This window comes from Eretmochelys imbricata, chromosome 4, assembly GCF_965152235.1.
Source record: "Eretmochelys imbricata isolate rEreImb1 chromosome 4, rEreImb1.hap1, whole genome shotgun sequence".
Classification (NCBI taxonomy): Eukaryota; Metazoa; Chordata; order Testudines; family Cheloniidae; genus Eretmochelys; species Eretmochelys imbricata.
Window position 1 is genome coordinate 77,611,882 of NC_135575.1, and position 16,789 is coordinate 77,628,670.

A 16,789-nucleotide genomic window follows, 5' to 3' on the forward strand; every position below is an offset into this window, starting at 1 on the left:
AATCATTTCCCAGAGTATTATCACACTTCATTTTACTCAGTTGTATTAGCATGTTGGCACCGAGTCGTTCAAGGGCTCCCAAATATTGTTACATCATGACTCCTGGTGTCAAAGACTTAGTATGGTAATATGTAAAAGACTATTTCCCCAGAAGTTCTTCCTGTGGAACATTCGGTATACAGACAAAACAGTACTTGTTCAAGTTTCTAAATTTTATCTATACTGTAAAAAATCCTTCAATATTGTTGGCAACTGAAGTTGGGGGATAAGATGCAGTCTTGCTCTTCCGATGCAATTTCGGATACATAGTCGGCAGAGCTGGCAAAGAGAGCATGGAGTAGCTACAAACAGATAAGAGATTTAATTAAGTAAATGTTGAGTATCCTTAGGAGTTTACAACATGGGATATATTTAATATTATTATGGAGTACCTAAATAAACGTTAATTTTAAAAATTCTATATATCAGTTGATCTTATACAGTATAGTCTCTCAAAGATATATAACAATAAAAATTATGCTACTCAAATTTTATTAATGATCAAAGAAACAGAAAGGGCAAGGAAACTTATATTTAAACTAAATATCCAGAAGAATACATAGTAATTAACTCATGTTGTTGTGTTTATATAGCTAATAATTTTTAATTTTAAAAAATTGTGTTCATGAAAGATCCTCTGCTGACAACTCCAGAGATTGAAGTTCTTTTTATTTATAGTATAGCTACAATATATGCTACACAAATGCAAGTTTCACCATCAATATATTTCAGTCCTTCCCTGTAGGGACCACTTTCAGGAGTTAAAGGGAAGTTCACCTTTCATGCCCATTCAGTTTTGGCCTCTTTGCTGAGGTTTCCGGAAATGCTGCTGGCTGTGATTAGTGTGTGTTAAGGACATCTGACTACTAAAAACTAGACCAACAGCCTTCAGATGGTGATACTGGATTGAATTAGTGCCAGGGACGCACAGCTCCCTCAATGGTCACCATTAAAAATGTATCAGTTTTCGCTTATAGAGCTAGCTACTCCTTTAGGGTACTGTGTTATGAAAAAAAGGTTGCGGGGTTGATTTGCTCACAGTCTAAGTACCTGCATGGGGAACAAATAGTTGGTAATGGGCTCTTCAGTCCAGCAGAGAAAGAAATAACAAGATCCAATGGCTGGAAGTTGAAGCTAAACAAATCCAGACTGGAAGAAAGGCTTTTTTGTTTCGTTTTGTTTTGTTTTACAGTGAGGGTAATTAACCAATGGCACAATTTACTAAGGGTTACGGTGGATTCCTCATCACTAATAAATTTTTAAATCAAGATTAGATTTTTTTTAAAATAAGATATGCTCCAGTTCAAAAGAATTATTTTGGGGAAGTTCTATTGCCTGTCAGACTAGATGATCAATGGTTCCTTCTGGAGTTGGAATCTATGTATCTATGACAGAGCATAAGGGGAGCAACCCTATGTGCAAGGATAGGAATTCTACCTGGCCATCACACAGGCTACGTGGGGAGGAAAGGTGAGGCTACTTCTACCCTCTTTTCCACTGTTCTCCACATATAAAGGCCAGGTAGAATCTGGCTCTGAGACATTATTATTATTATGATGTGTCAGAGCTGGAGGCTCATGTTAGATTATCACTGATGTCTTCCCTCAGTTTTGTGGTTCCAAAGCAGACCTTTAACATCTATTTAAAGTAGTATTTTTGGCGATTATGTTTTACTTAACAGATTAAATAAAGACAAGGTTGTATATATCAACTCTTCTTTCTCAGGCAGTTAAATTCAACTATAAATATTTATTCCATAAAGAAAGTTAGAGTACAAGACTTTAATCTAAAAAATATTTCCCACAGGACAGTTTTGAAGAAAAAAATATAGGGCCTGATTCCAGAAAGTCTCTCTCAGATGCATAATCTTTAAGAGTAATAATTTGGTGGTTTTAAAGCTACATAACAATTTATTAAAGTAATATATTTGTGCCTGTATGACTCAAAAATTATTCTGATTTTAAAAAAAAATCTAACTCAGTACTGCTTACTCAGTAATAGAGTTGTTCCTCCCCCATTCTCTAAACAATTAAATGCGACACATCTTTCCATTTCCATGAACTATTTTTTAAAAAGGAAATTTAAAAAATCCAAGTTTTTCTTTAAAATAAGCTGCATGTTAGCCATACGTTGAAGCTACTAGTTTTTGTTGGTTTGTGTTATCACCTGTTAAACCGAGGAGGCCACATCTTCAGCTGATATAAATTCAATAGTGCTCTGTCCACCTATGTCACCATCTGAAAAACTGTCCTATTTAAAAATCTTTTCGATACTTTACAAAGCTGCAGGTAGAATTTTTAACTGAGTGTAAACAATCATTTTTAAACCCATTATCAGACAGCTTTTACTGATTCAAGTTTGTCCAAAAACAAAAACTATGTATAAAATGATGAACAAAAGTATATTTGTCCCACTTACCTTCATGCAGAAGCAACATTCTCTCCACCAAACTGCTTGGGGCAGCTAAATCTATGGGCCGTTCAAAATCTGTATTCTTGGCATTAATGTCTGCCCCAAATTCAAGAAGCAAATTTACTATCTCTGTACTGGGTTGCTGAGCCGCTGCATGTAGTGGAGTGTCCAAATACTTTCCTTTCTGTACATTAGCTCCTATATACATATATTGGAGAGACAGAGACAAATAGATGAATTAATGTTGTCAGTGATAAAAGGTAATGCTTTAAAATCTGGAACAAGGTTTTTAAAAATAAGCGTCTGAAGTTACATTCCTAAATTTATAAATATATATCTAAACAAATGGTCAGAATTTCAAAAGTTCTAAGCACTCAGTGGTCAACGTGAGCTGCTGGGTTGGGTCCAGCCTGGGTCACACAACCCCTTATATTTAACTGGTTTAAAAAACATTCTATGGCTTTTAGAATCAAATTCCTTTTAACTCTCCTCTTCCCTCTCGAGCTCAGCCTCTGTGCTTTGTAAGCAGATATACTGGTATAGAGAAGGGGCTTTAAGGATAAAAAGAGAGGCAGACAAACTGCTGAAAAACATTGCTGAAAGGGCAATGGCATCTTATGGCTCTATACCCACTTTAAACTCTCACTTTCATAGAATCATAAGACATGTAGAGCCCAAAGGGACATTGAGAGATCATCTAGTCCAGCTCCCTAATCTGAGGCAGGACTTAGACTTAGACTATCCCTGATAGGTGTTTGTCTAACCTGTTCTTTGAAACCTCCAGTGGCGGGGATTACTTTTATCCAAGCTAATTTGGGAGCTATTTAACTTTACTAACTTTATTTTTACTATTGAGTGAAAAGAAGAAAGTGGCTAGTGGTGCTGAAAATGCTTGATATCAGACCACTCAAGGTGGATGTTTTCTTTCTTCCACCCCACATACTGTAAATCAACAACCAAAAGGTTTCCCCTAACAAAAAATATGTCTGAGCATAAAGTTGAAATTAGAGTCCTGTAACAAGAAGCTGTAATAAATGAAGGGGGAAGAGGGTAGTTCCCTTTTAAGGACACCCAGCCAGCCAGTTAGCTATAAAATCCCTCTTAATAGCTGCTCTTTACTTGCTTTACCTGTAAAGGGTTAAAAAGTCTCACTGCTATGAGACAGAAAGGGAGCAGTTACGCTGTGAAAACCTTGGGCCAGGTATGAAAATTTATCAGTATCATACCTAGAAACTGTCCTCATCTAAAACTCCAGATATTAAGTAGATCAGGAAATGTCTAGGAAGACGCAATTAGGTTTATTCCTTTTATTTCTTTATGGCTTGTGGACTCCTTTGTGCTAACCCCAGGTGTTTTTGTTTTGCTCGTAACCTTTAAGCTGGACCTCAAGAAGACTATTTTTGATGCTTGTAGTTGTTGTTTTTTAAATCTAGCAAAAGTCTAAGTCCCAGATGTATTTTCTTCTTTTTTTATTAAAAAAATTGATCTTTTTTAAGAACAGAATTGGATTTTTGTGTCCTAAGAGGTTTATGCACATGTTATTTATTTAGCTGGTGGCAACAGCTGATTTCCTTTGTTTTTCTTCTGAGCTCTTCCCCAGAGGGCAGGGTAAAAGGGCTTGAGGGTACCCTATAGGAAGGAATACCCAAGCGTGCCTTCCTGGGTTCTCAAAGGGGTTTTGCACTTGGGTGGTGACAGCATCTAACAATCCAAGGTCAGAGAAAAGCTGTAACCTTGGAAGTTTAATACAAGCCTGGAGTGGCCAGTATTAACTTTTAGAATCCTTGCAGGTCCTCACCTTCTGCACTCGAAGTGCCACGGTTGGGAATTAGCCTTGACAAAAGCCTAGTTTTGTTTAGCTGAGTACATCTTATTGTAAAAGTGGGTAGTATAAGAATATATTAATATTTTAAGTAAATAAACTTGTACCTGCATAAAGGAGTTTTCGAATGCAATGGATCTGCTGTGAAACACAAGCTACATATAGAGATGTTCCCAGATGAGGAATGTCTTGGTCAACATCTATGCCCCAGGAGATCAGCACTTCCAGACATTCGCTGTGACCTGCCAATGGAGTATGAAATAGTTTGCTTGCCTCTTCAGTTAGACGTTCCATTTACGAAACCTGATACATTTCTTAACACTATGTAATGTAATTTGTCAACTGTTCTATGTATGCTCAGAAGCTAGTTTTTTACCTCTACTGGCTGCTTCGTGAGTCGGTGAAGGGAGACATGACTCCCACTGAGCTTTGGCACCATACTCCAACAAAAGCTCTGCACAAGACGCACTACCTCTTGAACATGCATTAAATAACGGGGTCACTCCATCAATTGTTGTAGCATTTACCTAGAATAGAAAAGATATGTCTAAGATGTCAATGAAGTAAGGGATGCATTCTTAACTGATGGTGTTTTAGAATAAGGTATAGTTGAAATATGCTTGATGCATCAACAAATTTACACTATTTACCATAACATTGCTTTATTGCACTCAACTTCTGTACAGGTCTTATCTTCCAGCCCCACCCCTTGTTATTTGTTGAAATAAGCGTACCATTATACATGCTAAACTATATCCTAGAAAACATAACTGACCATAATACTAAATCTAAATAAGTGGCCTGATTTTCAAAAGTGCTGAGTACTCAGCAGTTCTCATTGACTTCTAAGTTCTAAAGTTTTCTTTTCATTATGGAAATTTCCATTAGCACTCCCCAATCTCTATGATCATATGATTCTTTCTTGGCGCTCCACAAGCTCTAAAATTAGCCTATAACCATGAAGAACTATCGTTCTACTCCACTCCCAAAAAACTCAATTTAAAAAAATTAAATTGATAAGTATTTTTTAAAATGTTTAGGTATAGTGGACTCTCTTTAAAATGTTCCTCATGTGCTAGTCCCCATTTTAAGGAGAGGGAATTTCTCTGGAAGCTTTACTACTGTATAGTTGTGTGTGTGTGTAGAGATAGCATGGTACTGTTGAGAAATGCAGAAGCATACCTAAATACTGTAATTGCATATGCTTTTATTTGTAAATCTTGTGCTCCCTTTTCCCTGTTCCCCTCACTGTTTGTTTGTTTGTTGCTCTCCCTTGTGTCTTGTCTCATAATTAGAATATAAGATCTCTGGCACTGGAAACATGTCTTTTTCTCAATTTTTGGAGAAACATGTATGGGTTCTGTAGAAACAATAAATTTGAGGGTTCTATAGAAATAATAAATATACATTCAATTTATAATGCTTACGTTGGCCACAGTTCCTCAATTTTATGTCCAATTTCACTCTTGCTTTCTCCCCTGTTTTTCTCCTTTTTCTCATCTATTTTCTGTTCTCTCTTCTGCCCATCTTCTGTGTGGTGTCTAATCCTACCCACACATTTTATGTGATCTTTTCTCTCTTCCCTCTACTTCTGCTGTCTTCTCTCTCCTCTATTATGCAACGATCCCATCAGTCTCCTTTGCTGTCAGTCAGCAAAGACTTTTAAAATAATCAACTGTTACTTAAAAAAAACATAAAAGGCAAACCTACTGTTGTTAACAAAGGAAACCAACATAGTGCAGAGCAGGGAGAATGTGGAGAGCTTTGGATGAAAAATCAAGGAATAAATCCCTTTCAATTAGACAAGGTTACTGCAGTACTTTACATATGAAAAAGATACTTACATTTGCCCCTGCTTCAAGAAGGATTCTTGCACACCCTACATGATCTCCCAGGCAGGCTTCATGCAGTGGAGTGACTTGGTCAATTGTCAGAGTATCCACATTGTAACCCTAAACAGGATAGGAACAACACACAAAGGTAAGACAAAAGCTATTCAAAGATGTTAAGTCTTCATCATTGTTAGTTGTAAGCACCACAGTTTATTCGAGCTGGGTGAATAATGGATTTTTTCAGTTCACTGGCAATTTTAAAAAAAATGTTTAGCTTCAGGTTGAACCAAAAATGACATTTTTAAAATTTTTCAGTGAATCAAAAAGTAATTTAGTTTTGACTCAAAAATGTTTCATTTCAGTAATGTTGAAACAAAATGTTTTGTTTTGTTTCACCCTGAAAATTTTTGTTTCAATTTTCAGGCATTTTGATAAAAGCAAAAGAAAGGAGAACTATTTACAAAACGGGGAGAGGAGAAGGTGCTAGTGTCCTTTAGCTTAAATTATTCGCCCGCCTGATACGTTTATAGAAAGCAATTATATTGCCTCATAGCCTTCTTTTTGCTAGGCTTAGCAAACCAAGCTCTTCCAGTCTCCTGACATAAAATAGGCCCCCTAGTCCCTTGATCATCCTAGTAGTTCTTCTCTGCACCTGTTACAGTGTGAATTTATCTTTCTTGAATATGGGTGACCAGAATTGCACTGTAAGATCTCATTGTACCTTGTACAATAGCATTAAAACTTCTCTGTTTCTACTAGAAATGCCTCATCTGATACATCCGAGGATTGCATTTGTCTTTTTCATAGCTGCATCACTTTGGTGGCTCATAGTCATCCTGTGGTCGACTCCCACACCCAGGTCTCTCTCCTGCATTACTTCCAAATCATAAGCCCCCAAATTAGAGGCAGAAATTCTTATGATTAGATCTTAGGTGCATGATCTTGCACTTTGTACTATTGAATTGCATCCCATTTCTTTTACTCCAGTCTTCAAAGTCATTCGGATCTTCCTGTATAATATTCCGATCCACTCTTGTGTTGACAATGCTACACTGAGGCCAGCTTTGCATCATCAGCAAATTATTACATTGGCTTACACAATATACTTTCTGTAATACCGTTTACCAGTGTTCCAGAAAGGGCTCTTATTTGATACCATATTATAGTACTTAACTGCCAAATAGCAGGTTTGCTGTTACACTAACAGTAAAACTCCTGATTTTACTTTATCCCTCTGCTGTTACAAAATAATATTCAGTGTGTCTTTTTTTTTTTTTTTTTTTTTTAAATTGCTGCTGTGCACTGGGCTGTTTTCAATAAATTTTTCTGAAGAACTCCCAAGTCCTTCTCCTGATCAGTAGACAGGATGATTTCTTTGTTTAGAATATACTAATCCTTTCTCCCACAGAAGGGCTAGATATTCAGCTGGTGTAAATTGGCACAGCTGTATTGAAGTCAATGGATCAACATCAGTTTATATGAGCTGAGGAGGGAAGTCAGTGCAACTATGCTGATTTACACGAGCTGAGGATAAGGGTTACGTGCCTGTAGGCACAGCAGAGAGTAAAGGCTGGTGTATAAATTGTGCCACATAAGGAGTAACCCCAGGATGCAATGTGCCTCTAAGGCACTATTCTTCCTTAATTCTCCGAAACAAGTGCTTTACTGCTTTTTTTTACAAAAACAAATAAATAGCAACCATAAACAAGCAACATTTGCAAGGAAACAGTTTTCATAGGTTTAATCTACCAAGGCTTCACAACAAATATATTTTAGAAAATGCTTTTAAAACCAGTGGGAAAATATCTTGAAATGTCTTTAAATTTTACAGCATCAAAAGCTCCCAAATGAAAATACTTCTGCATTATTCACATGGAGAGGGTAACAGAATAATCATGTTAAATTTACCTTTTCTTGGGTTGTCATTAAATAAGATAAAAAAGGAAAATTGTTTTAAGAACCACTTGGGTATTACCTGTGACAGTAAAGTTTTTAGAGAAAGGAGACGTCCTTGACTAGCTGCCTCATGCAGTGGTGAACGATCTGCCCAAGAACCTACAGAATAATAATATTTATTGAAAAAATTACAGGAATTAGACTGATCTTAGAATGCACAGAACAAAGCAGAAGTGGTTATGCTGAAAATAAAGTCAAAGGTTCTATGAAATGAATTATTCTCTTTTTGGATGAAGTGTCTTAAATACATGTATTCTTTCCTGGACACTAAAAAGAGCAAACATGCTACATTGCTAATTGTAAACATCTAGGCTGAGTAATTCTGCAGTATGAAAGAGAAAGCGTTCTACGTGGTATTTTTTATTAATGCATTTTAACAATTTCAGCAATATTCATGGTATTTGTCTACCAGAGCCTTTTATATTTTCTACAAAATGTTGTATAGGCATATCAAAATCTACCAGCTTCAACAGGAAACATAGACATATTGGATTGAATATTTGAAGTTAAAATGGGGACCACACACACCTTCTGAAACATTCCTAAAAAGAAGGAAACGCTGTTTTAAAACAAAAATTAACATTAAAATGTCTATGGTTGATAAGACCAATCTGAAGCATCTAACCCCCACTTCCCACGTGAAATCTACATGTAAGTCCCTTACAGAGAATTCCCATGGTAGAAATAGATTTTTAGGGCTAAATCCTTCCCCATGGAACAAATCCAAGCAGATGTGCTTCTTGATGCAAGGATATTTTACGGGGCTTGGAAAGAAAATCCTAGCTTCCGCTCCAGGACACAGAACCGCTTTGTTTCTTCTACTGAAGCCCAGAGTGTGCCCAGTGCTGCTGTGACCCTGTTCTACAGGGTTCAACTCTACTGCATGGGCTCTCCAGTATACAGGCAATGAGAATCCCTTCTCAAAACTACTCATTTTCCTCATCCAGCACAAGTAAACCAGTTCCACTGTATCTTATGCCTTTTGTGGCTGAAGAGAAAGAGGTGGCATTTGCCTCTTGGTTTCTAAATGGGAAGGAGTAATTGAGAACTCACTTTACCTTTTTTATGTATAACTTGGAGATGATGCACAGTTTGAGGGTTCTGTGAAAATGGTGCTCATATTCTTATTGAAGAAAGGCAGACCACTGATTTAGGGGTAAATCCAGCCCTCACTTCCACAGCCACAGAGGGCCCTAGCAGCAGAACTGGTTCACTTCTGTTTCTTTGTGTAGGGCAGGGGTGGCCAACCTGTGGCTCCGGAGCCACATGCAGCTCTTCAGAAGTTAATATGCGGCTCCTTGTATAGTGTTGGATCATATTAAAGAAGTTCTGTATTAAAATCACAAATGAATTTGATTCCCCATAGTTTAAATTCCAGGGTATTACTAATTAAGAGATCTCTTGGTTTTTGGTACTGTTTCTCTCCCTCTATGTGTGAAACTTGCAAGCTGCTAATTGTGTTAGTACATTCTAAGACAGAGTCTGTTCTCAAAGCAACAACTACTCACACAGAGAGAGACTCAAAGCAATACTCTGTAACAACAGAAAAAGCACCCAGAGACTCCCTGCCCTTTTGTTGTGTTCATCTCGCTTTGTTAACAATTGTGATTAAAATAGAGATAGAGGATGTATGTGGATGGATGCTTGGTGTGGATAATAACTGAATGATCAGGGAGGTGCCAGCCTAAGAATCCCGTGTCCATCGGCTGAAGAAGGCGTCAAGTGGAAACAACCAGAGGACCCCCCCTCCCCCCGGAGGGCAGACTGGAATCCACCCAACAGTCTCAAGGATGGGAGAACCAAAGAACAAGATAACATCTGGCAGCACGGAGCTGTCAGGAATGTGCCATCTGCTGATTGATTCAGCAACAGCATGATGAAGCAATTCCCATAGACTGGCATAGGAAGAAATTCCAAATAAAAGTGGACTCTAGAAAGTGAGAACTTTGGGGTCTGATTCTGCAAACCAACTTCCAGGAGCATCAGATGAGGATCTGACAAGGCCCTGCTCCCTCCTCATGTCCAGGCCACCTGGCCAGTGGCTTGGCATGAGCAACTCTAAGGCTGGTAACTATGATAACAACCTTGCAGAACCTGTGTGTGTGTGTGTGTATATATGAATGAATGTGTGAATAAATATGAGATTGAATGGAATGTTATAGCTATAACTAACTGCTTACTAGGATTCTTTCCGTATTCACAATAAATGTGGCATTTTGCCTTTTCCCCTTTAATGAGATCCTGCTGGTTTTTATTTTATTGGTACAACAATAGACACCGACTCCGGGGCTGGAGCTACAGGCGCAACTTTCCAATGTGCCGGGGGGTGCTCACTGCTCAACCCCCGGCTCTGCCACAGGCCCTGCCCCCACTCCACCCCTTCCCGCCCCCTCCCCTGAGCCTGCCGTGCCCTCGCTCCTCCTCTTCTCCCCTCTCCCCCTCGCCTCCTGCATGCCATGAAACAGCTGATCGGAGGTGCGGGGAGGGAGGGGGAGGTGCTGATAGGTGGGGCTGCCGGTGGGCGGGAGGCACTGGGAGCGGGGAGGGGGAGCTGATGGGGGGCTACTGACATATTACTGTGGCTCTTTGGCAATGTACATTAGTAAATTCTGGCTCCTCCTCAGGCTTAGGTTGGCCACCCCAATGTAGGGAGTCAAGATTTGAGGGGCTCTGTAGAAATCCTCCTACGCCTTTTTGTGGATCCTCTGCAGCTCACTTCTGTGAGAGTTTCAGAATAGCAGCCATGTTAGTCTGTATCCGCAAAAAGGACAGGAGTACTTGTGGCACCTTAGAGACTAACAAATTTATTTTGAGCTAAAAACTTATGGTCAAATAAATTTGTTAGTCTCTAAGGTGCCACAAGTACTCCTGTTCTTTCTATGAGAGTGCCTCAGCTTAGGAGAGCCGCAGAATGCTCATGGTCCTACTGGCCTGCAGCAACACTGCAGACACTTACAACATGGGGAGTTGTAAGTGTCTGCCTAATTGTCTGGGGTGGGTGCAGGATTTAGGATTTGGTCATAATTTGCAACATTTTGCAGGAAATTTAGGTTTGATTCTCAGTCCCATTTTCTTACTGCCTAGACTCACTGATGCAGGAATACCACAAAAGCAGTATGTTCAGCACATGGGGTCAGATAGACCACCATGTCTTTGTCATTTAATAACAATCCCTTGATTGATTGATTTTTATTGAGTAGATGCTGTGACTACCCAGAGAGTATTGCAATCTGTGAATTGCAATGGAACTTCAGTTCAACCTGTTGAACTATGCTATTGATTTGTTTGGTGGTTGTTGTTATACTGTGTTGAAACCATAGAAAGTTTACAGCCTGTAGAAAAAGTTTACAGCCTCTCCCCCAAAACACTTTTTTTCCTCTTTTATTCTCCCTTTGATCATCTTGTTTCTGAGTGGCAAACTTGTTATTGGAATTAATTGTATGAGAAAGGAGAACAAGAAGTTCTAGACACAAGGTTTTGTAATATTATTGTACAGCATCAGATATATTCCAGACATACTTTTCATCAAGCTGAATAGTTAATGTTGTCTGTCTTAAAATGGGAAGCTTCTACAAATTATCTGCCCATTTTTACTTTTTATGTAACTACTTAACAGTTGCAAAGGAATATGTTCCCTTACCAGTCTGTTAGGATTCTTTGAATGTGTCAATAACGTAGTGGATAAAAGTGAAGCTGTTGACATAATGTATTTAGGCTTTCAAATGACCTTTGACAAGGTCCCTCAAAGGAGGTTATTAAGAAACAGTGTAGTCATGGGGTAAGAGGAAATGCATTACTGTGGATCAAGAACTGGCTAAGAGAGAGGAAAAAAAAAAGTAGAAATAAATTGTCAACTTTCAACATGGCAAAAGGTTAACAGCAGGGGTGTCTCAAGATTCTGTTCTAGGATTGGTGTTTAATATATACATTAATGATCTGTAAAAAGGCATGAGCAGAGATCTGGAAAAATTTCCATTAACAAAATTACTTTGGGCTTGTCTACACTTAAAATGCTACAGTAGCACAGCTGTGCCACTGTACCGCTTCAGTGTAGACACTACCTATGCTAACACAAGGGATTCTTCTGTCAGCATAGGTAATCCACCTCCCTGAGAGGCAATAGCTAGGTCAACAAACAAATTCTTCTGTTAACCTATCACTGTCTACACAGGGACTTAACTACACCGCTCAGAGGTGTGGATTTTTCAGACTTCTGATGGATGTAGTTAAACTGAACTAATTTTCTAGTGTAGATCAAGCTTTAACAAAGTCAAGTCCAGAAAGGACTTTGAGAAATTTCAGAGGGCTTTACCCAAGCTTAGTGAATTGGCAACATGATAACATATGAAATTGAATGTTGATAATATGCAAAGTAATACCCATTAGAGGAAAAAATACAAGCTGCTGATATATCTTACTGGGTTCTAAGTTAACTGTATCAACTCAGGAAAACACTTGGGTATTAGTGTGGACTGCTCAATTAAGACCGGGCTTTGTCTACACTAGCACTTTTGTTGGCAAAACTTTCGTCAGTCAGGGATGTGACACCTCCCCCTCCCCCGACCAACATGAGTTTGGACAGTGCTGTGTCAGTGGAAGATGCTGACATAGCTACCGCCGCTCGTTGGGAGTGGTTTAATTATGCCGGTGGGAGAGCTCTCTCCCACTGTCATAGAGTGGCTATACGGGAGACCTTACAGCAGCACAACTGCAGCAGTACAGCTATGTTGCTGTAAGGTCCATAGTGTAGACATATGTGCAGTTGTAGTGGGGGGAAAAGCCAACAAAGTATGAGGATACATCAGGAATGGGAATGGAGAATAATATGAAAAATATGATGCTATTATATAAATCAGTGGTGTGCAATACTTGGAAACACCTCATCTCAAAAGGATATTGCAGCTTAGAGGGAGTTTAGTGATGTGTGATGAGAATGATTACAGCCCTGGAAAAGCTCCTATGAAGAGAGATTGAAAAGACTGAGATTGCTTATTTTAGAAAGAAGGTAAATAAGAGGAGACATGACAGAATCATATGAAATGAGTGGTATAGAGAAGGCAGATCCGGAGTTGCTGTTTTCCTCTCATAACATAAGGGCAAGGGAACATCCAATGAAACTGAAGGGTGGATAATTCACAACTGATAAAAGGAAATATTTTTTCATCCAACATGTGATTAGACTGTGGAACTCTCTGACGAATGATATCACTGAGACCAAGAATTCAGCAAGATTCAAAAAGAAATTGAATTTTTAAATGGATAGCAAGAATATTGAGTTATATTAATAAATACTAAAAAACAAAGTTTTACAAGTGATATAAAACCTCATGCTTCAGGTCTTAAACCTATCTTGAACTCACAGGAATTAGGAGGGGACTCCCCTATCCAACATCAACATACTATGAAGCTTCTTGCACCTTCTTTTGGAGTATGTGGTGCTAGCCACTGCCTGAGACAGGATGTTGGATCAGATGGACCACAGGTCTGAGCCACTATGGCAGTTCCTATTTTCCTATTAAGACAGCCATACTCTGTTATTCATTTTGGATGATTTGCTATAATTGCATATAATTGCATATAATTGCATATCCTTTCTCTGTATAATTTAATTGAAGGTTAAACACATTTTGCAATTCTTATTTTTAGTGACAATAGCCAAGAGTTAAAAAAGATGACTAGTGATTTTAGATGCTTTAACGTTTCAGTAACCAACTGGAGACATCTTGAAGAGTTCTGATTTTCAGAAAGTGCTCACTGTTCACCCCCTCAAACTCAAGCTCTTATAAGGTATTTAAAACAGGGTACACAAAATTACCATCACTTTTGAAAATCTTTGGCCAATATTTATCTTTTGTAGAATAAATAACTAACACTAAAGTGAGTCAAGATCTCAAACAACGGTTACACCCACAAATGAGGTAGTAAGTAAAAGTTCTCTTCTTGTGGCTGCAAATGATTGTGCAAGAAAAATCAGAAGCGCGCATTTAGAGGCTGCTTTCAAAAGTCTGGGCTTATATTTTCATTTAAGAAAATTCTCTGCTCTCTTTGGGTGGCCTATTCCATTGCCAATATAAGATGAAAGAATGAAGTAAGAAGTACTGCAGTACTGTAGAAAAAAATCAGACAAAACTGTACGTTGCCCAAAACATAGAAACAGATTAAAAATCTTCTAAGAGATTTCAGATTGACTGTTGGTGCTATGGATATTTTATATTTACAGCTGGACAAAAAGCAGAATATGGATATGCAGGCAGAATCTCTTTCTGCAATCCATGTTTACCCCATCTTTGTTTCCCTCACCTCCCTCCTTCACATATGCCCTCTTGGATTGCTCAGCAGAATGCCTGCTAACGTCATTACTTCAGTGACATGTGAGAATCAAATGATACTAGATTGCATTCCAAGTTCTATTTTGCACCTAGACCTTCCCTCAGTTGCTGCCCACAAGAACAGTGAAATCCAGCAGCTGATGGCTTCTGCTAAACCCATTAAATATAGAGTGCTTAGTTATGTGATTGCTTGCATTATAAACAGTGTACAGATATTAAAATTACTGCAGAAATATTCTGTGCAAATTAAGTTTAGAAAAATTCTTCCACTTTTCAAGAATTTGCTTCTGCTTCCATTGAAGTCAATAGGAGTTGTGTCTTTAAGTACAATGGGGACAGAATCAGCCTCCAAATCACTATCAGCCCAGTAAAATTGGGCCTTCCAAATAAAATATAAAAAGATGTCTTTAAAAAGCAACATTCTAACTTATTTAACTCATTGCTTTCTGCTGATTTCCAGTTTTGCAATTGCTGTTATCTCGAAAGTGTTAAGAACACGAATAAATGTACTACTTCATAATGCCGTCTAAGAGCAATATTAGCAAATAGATCCTATTCAAAACCTGTTGATCTATCAGGTCTCTACTGTTGTGGTCTTTTTTTGATGCTAAACACAAGCTACCTCTCTCTATATTTAGAAACAGCACTAGTTCCAAGCCATCTGGTATATAATTTACAGGGAACAGCAGCCTACACTGTTCTGTAAACATGAGAGAGAAATAGAGTAAAAAAGAATTCATATTATTAACAGACAAGAACAAAGAATTATTTAAAAATTTCATACAGTACCTAAATCTCCATCTCCCCATGGCACTTCCAGCCAGTTGCAATTATAAATTCTACTCATTTCTTTCAGTGTGAAAATAAAAATCCGTCCCCCCCTAGCTCGGGCCTATTCTTAATACACGTCAGCCATGTTTGCAAGGAGATCAGCAGCTCCTTGTAATATGAACTTTCACCTCTAAAACCTATGGGGTAAACACAGTTCTGAAGGCATCAGCTTATGCGGCCACCAACTTTTTTTCTTACTAAAAAGCAGCAACTGCCATTTAATATAACTATATAAAAATGTTAACATATTGGGAATATTAATTGTTTCTATTGGCCCTGATCCTGCAACCTCTACACCAGTGAAACTCCGAATGAAATCAGTGGAAACTTTGCCTGAATAAGGACTGTAGGATCAAGCCTTAATTACCCATCTTTTACCTTGTGGAATGAGATGAATTTATGAATAATAAATTATTTTACAGATATCCACTCAAATCATTATAAATATATAGCCTAGTGAGTGAAGATAAAGGCAGTGATCACACAGGCTACTTTGTTATATTGAATTAATACTTTTAAAAGCAAATAAGAAAATTGCTGCTAGTTTGTGAGCTAGCACAAGCAAATGTTGTTCTCATCAGTAAGAAAAACAGGATTTTGTCTCTCCCCCCTCATGTCCCTCTTTCTGGCTATCTTCTTGCAGCTCACTACTGACTGGTAGAGGTTCTTAATTATTAGATTGTTAAATTGAATGTAGAGCTACATTTAGTATTTTTTTTCCAACTTTGAATGAACAAAGCAGGTTGACTTTTTAAGGAAACTGATTTGAACCTTTTCTTTTTCACATACCAAAGCTTGAAAAATATTCAGGTTACCCAGTGTGGCATTTTTCAAAAATTATCATTATGATTATCAGCAATCAGGTGGTACCTACAATGTGCGAGGCACTGTCCAGACACACCAGAAGACACATTTTTGCCAAGGAGCATTTATAATCTAATAATGAATGTAAGGAGAAACAAATGTATTTTTTCAGTGGATTCTGCTGTAGCAAGCAATCTTGGTCTAAAATGTTAGTGAACAAAAGGTAGTTAGAGGAAAAATGGGATTTGGTTTTATGAAAAAAGTGGCAGTTCTGAAGCCATTCGAAAGCTAATGGCAGAAGCACTGTGAAATAAATCATCACAACTTACTCTAATGTAAGGCCTGATCCAAAGCCCACTGAAATCAATGGAAGCCTTTCAGTTGACTTCAACAGGCTTTGTGTCAGGCTCTCACTTCCAGTCATTGCAGTTAAATATATTCTATTATTCTGTTTTATGGTTTATTAAAATGTGATATCTAAAATTTTCATATTTGGCTTATGGGTTCCCGTATGCAGGGTTCTCATGTTAAACAGGATGCTGCTTTAATGCACATGGCAAAATTTTAGCATGAGACCAGGAAAGTCACCACCTATGTTTTTCTTCAAAATATTTGTTGGATTCCTCATAAAAATATTTGCATGGTAGGGCTAGACACATGGTTTTAAACCTTTTTTCATTTGTGGACCCCTAAAAAATTCAAATGGAAGTGCAGACCCCTTTGGAAATCTTAGACATAGTCTGCGGAACCCCAAGGTTCCACAG

The 16,789-nt window shown here is 38.1% G+C and overlaps 1 protein-coding gene across 2 annotated transcripts in view; it reads right to left on the minus strand.

Moving 5' to 3' along the window:
- Positions 1 to 213: 213 nt before the first annotated feature.
- ASB5 (ankyrin repeat and SOCS box containing 5) overlaps positions 214 to 16,789 on the minus strand; it is a 49,545-nt gene continuing 32,969 nt past the window's right edge. Inside the window, exons 1-7 of one of the 2 annotated variants that reach the window (XM_077814519.1) lie at positions 15,180 to 15,237; positions 8,081 to 8,160; positions 6,118 to 6,225; positions 4,650 to 4,800; positions 4,381 to 4,515; positions 2,458 to 2,649; positions 214 to 341 (exon numbers count right to left, since the gene is read on the minus strand). In XM_077814519.1, coding sequence (XP_077670645.1) covers positions 214 to 341; positions 2,458 to 2,649; positions 4,381 to 4,515; positions 4,650 to 4,800; positions 6,118 to 6,225; positions 8,081 to 8,160; positions 15,180 to 15,237 — 852 coding nt within the window. Of the gene's footprint in view, positions 342 to 2,457; positions 2,650 to 4,380; positions 4,516 to 4,649; positions 4,801 to 6,117; positions 6,226 to 8,080; positions 8,161 to 15,179; positions 15,238 to 16,789 lie in introns of those variants that run through there. The other variant, XM_077814518.1, reaches the window with a different exon arrangement.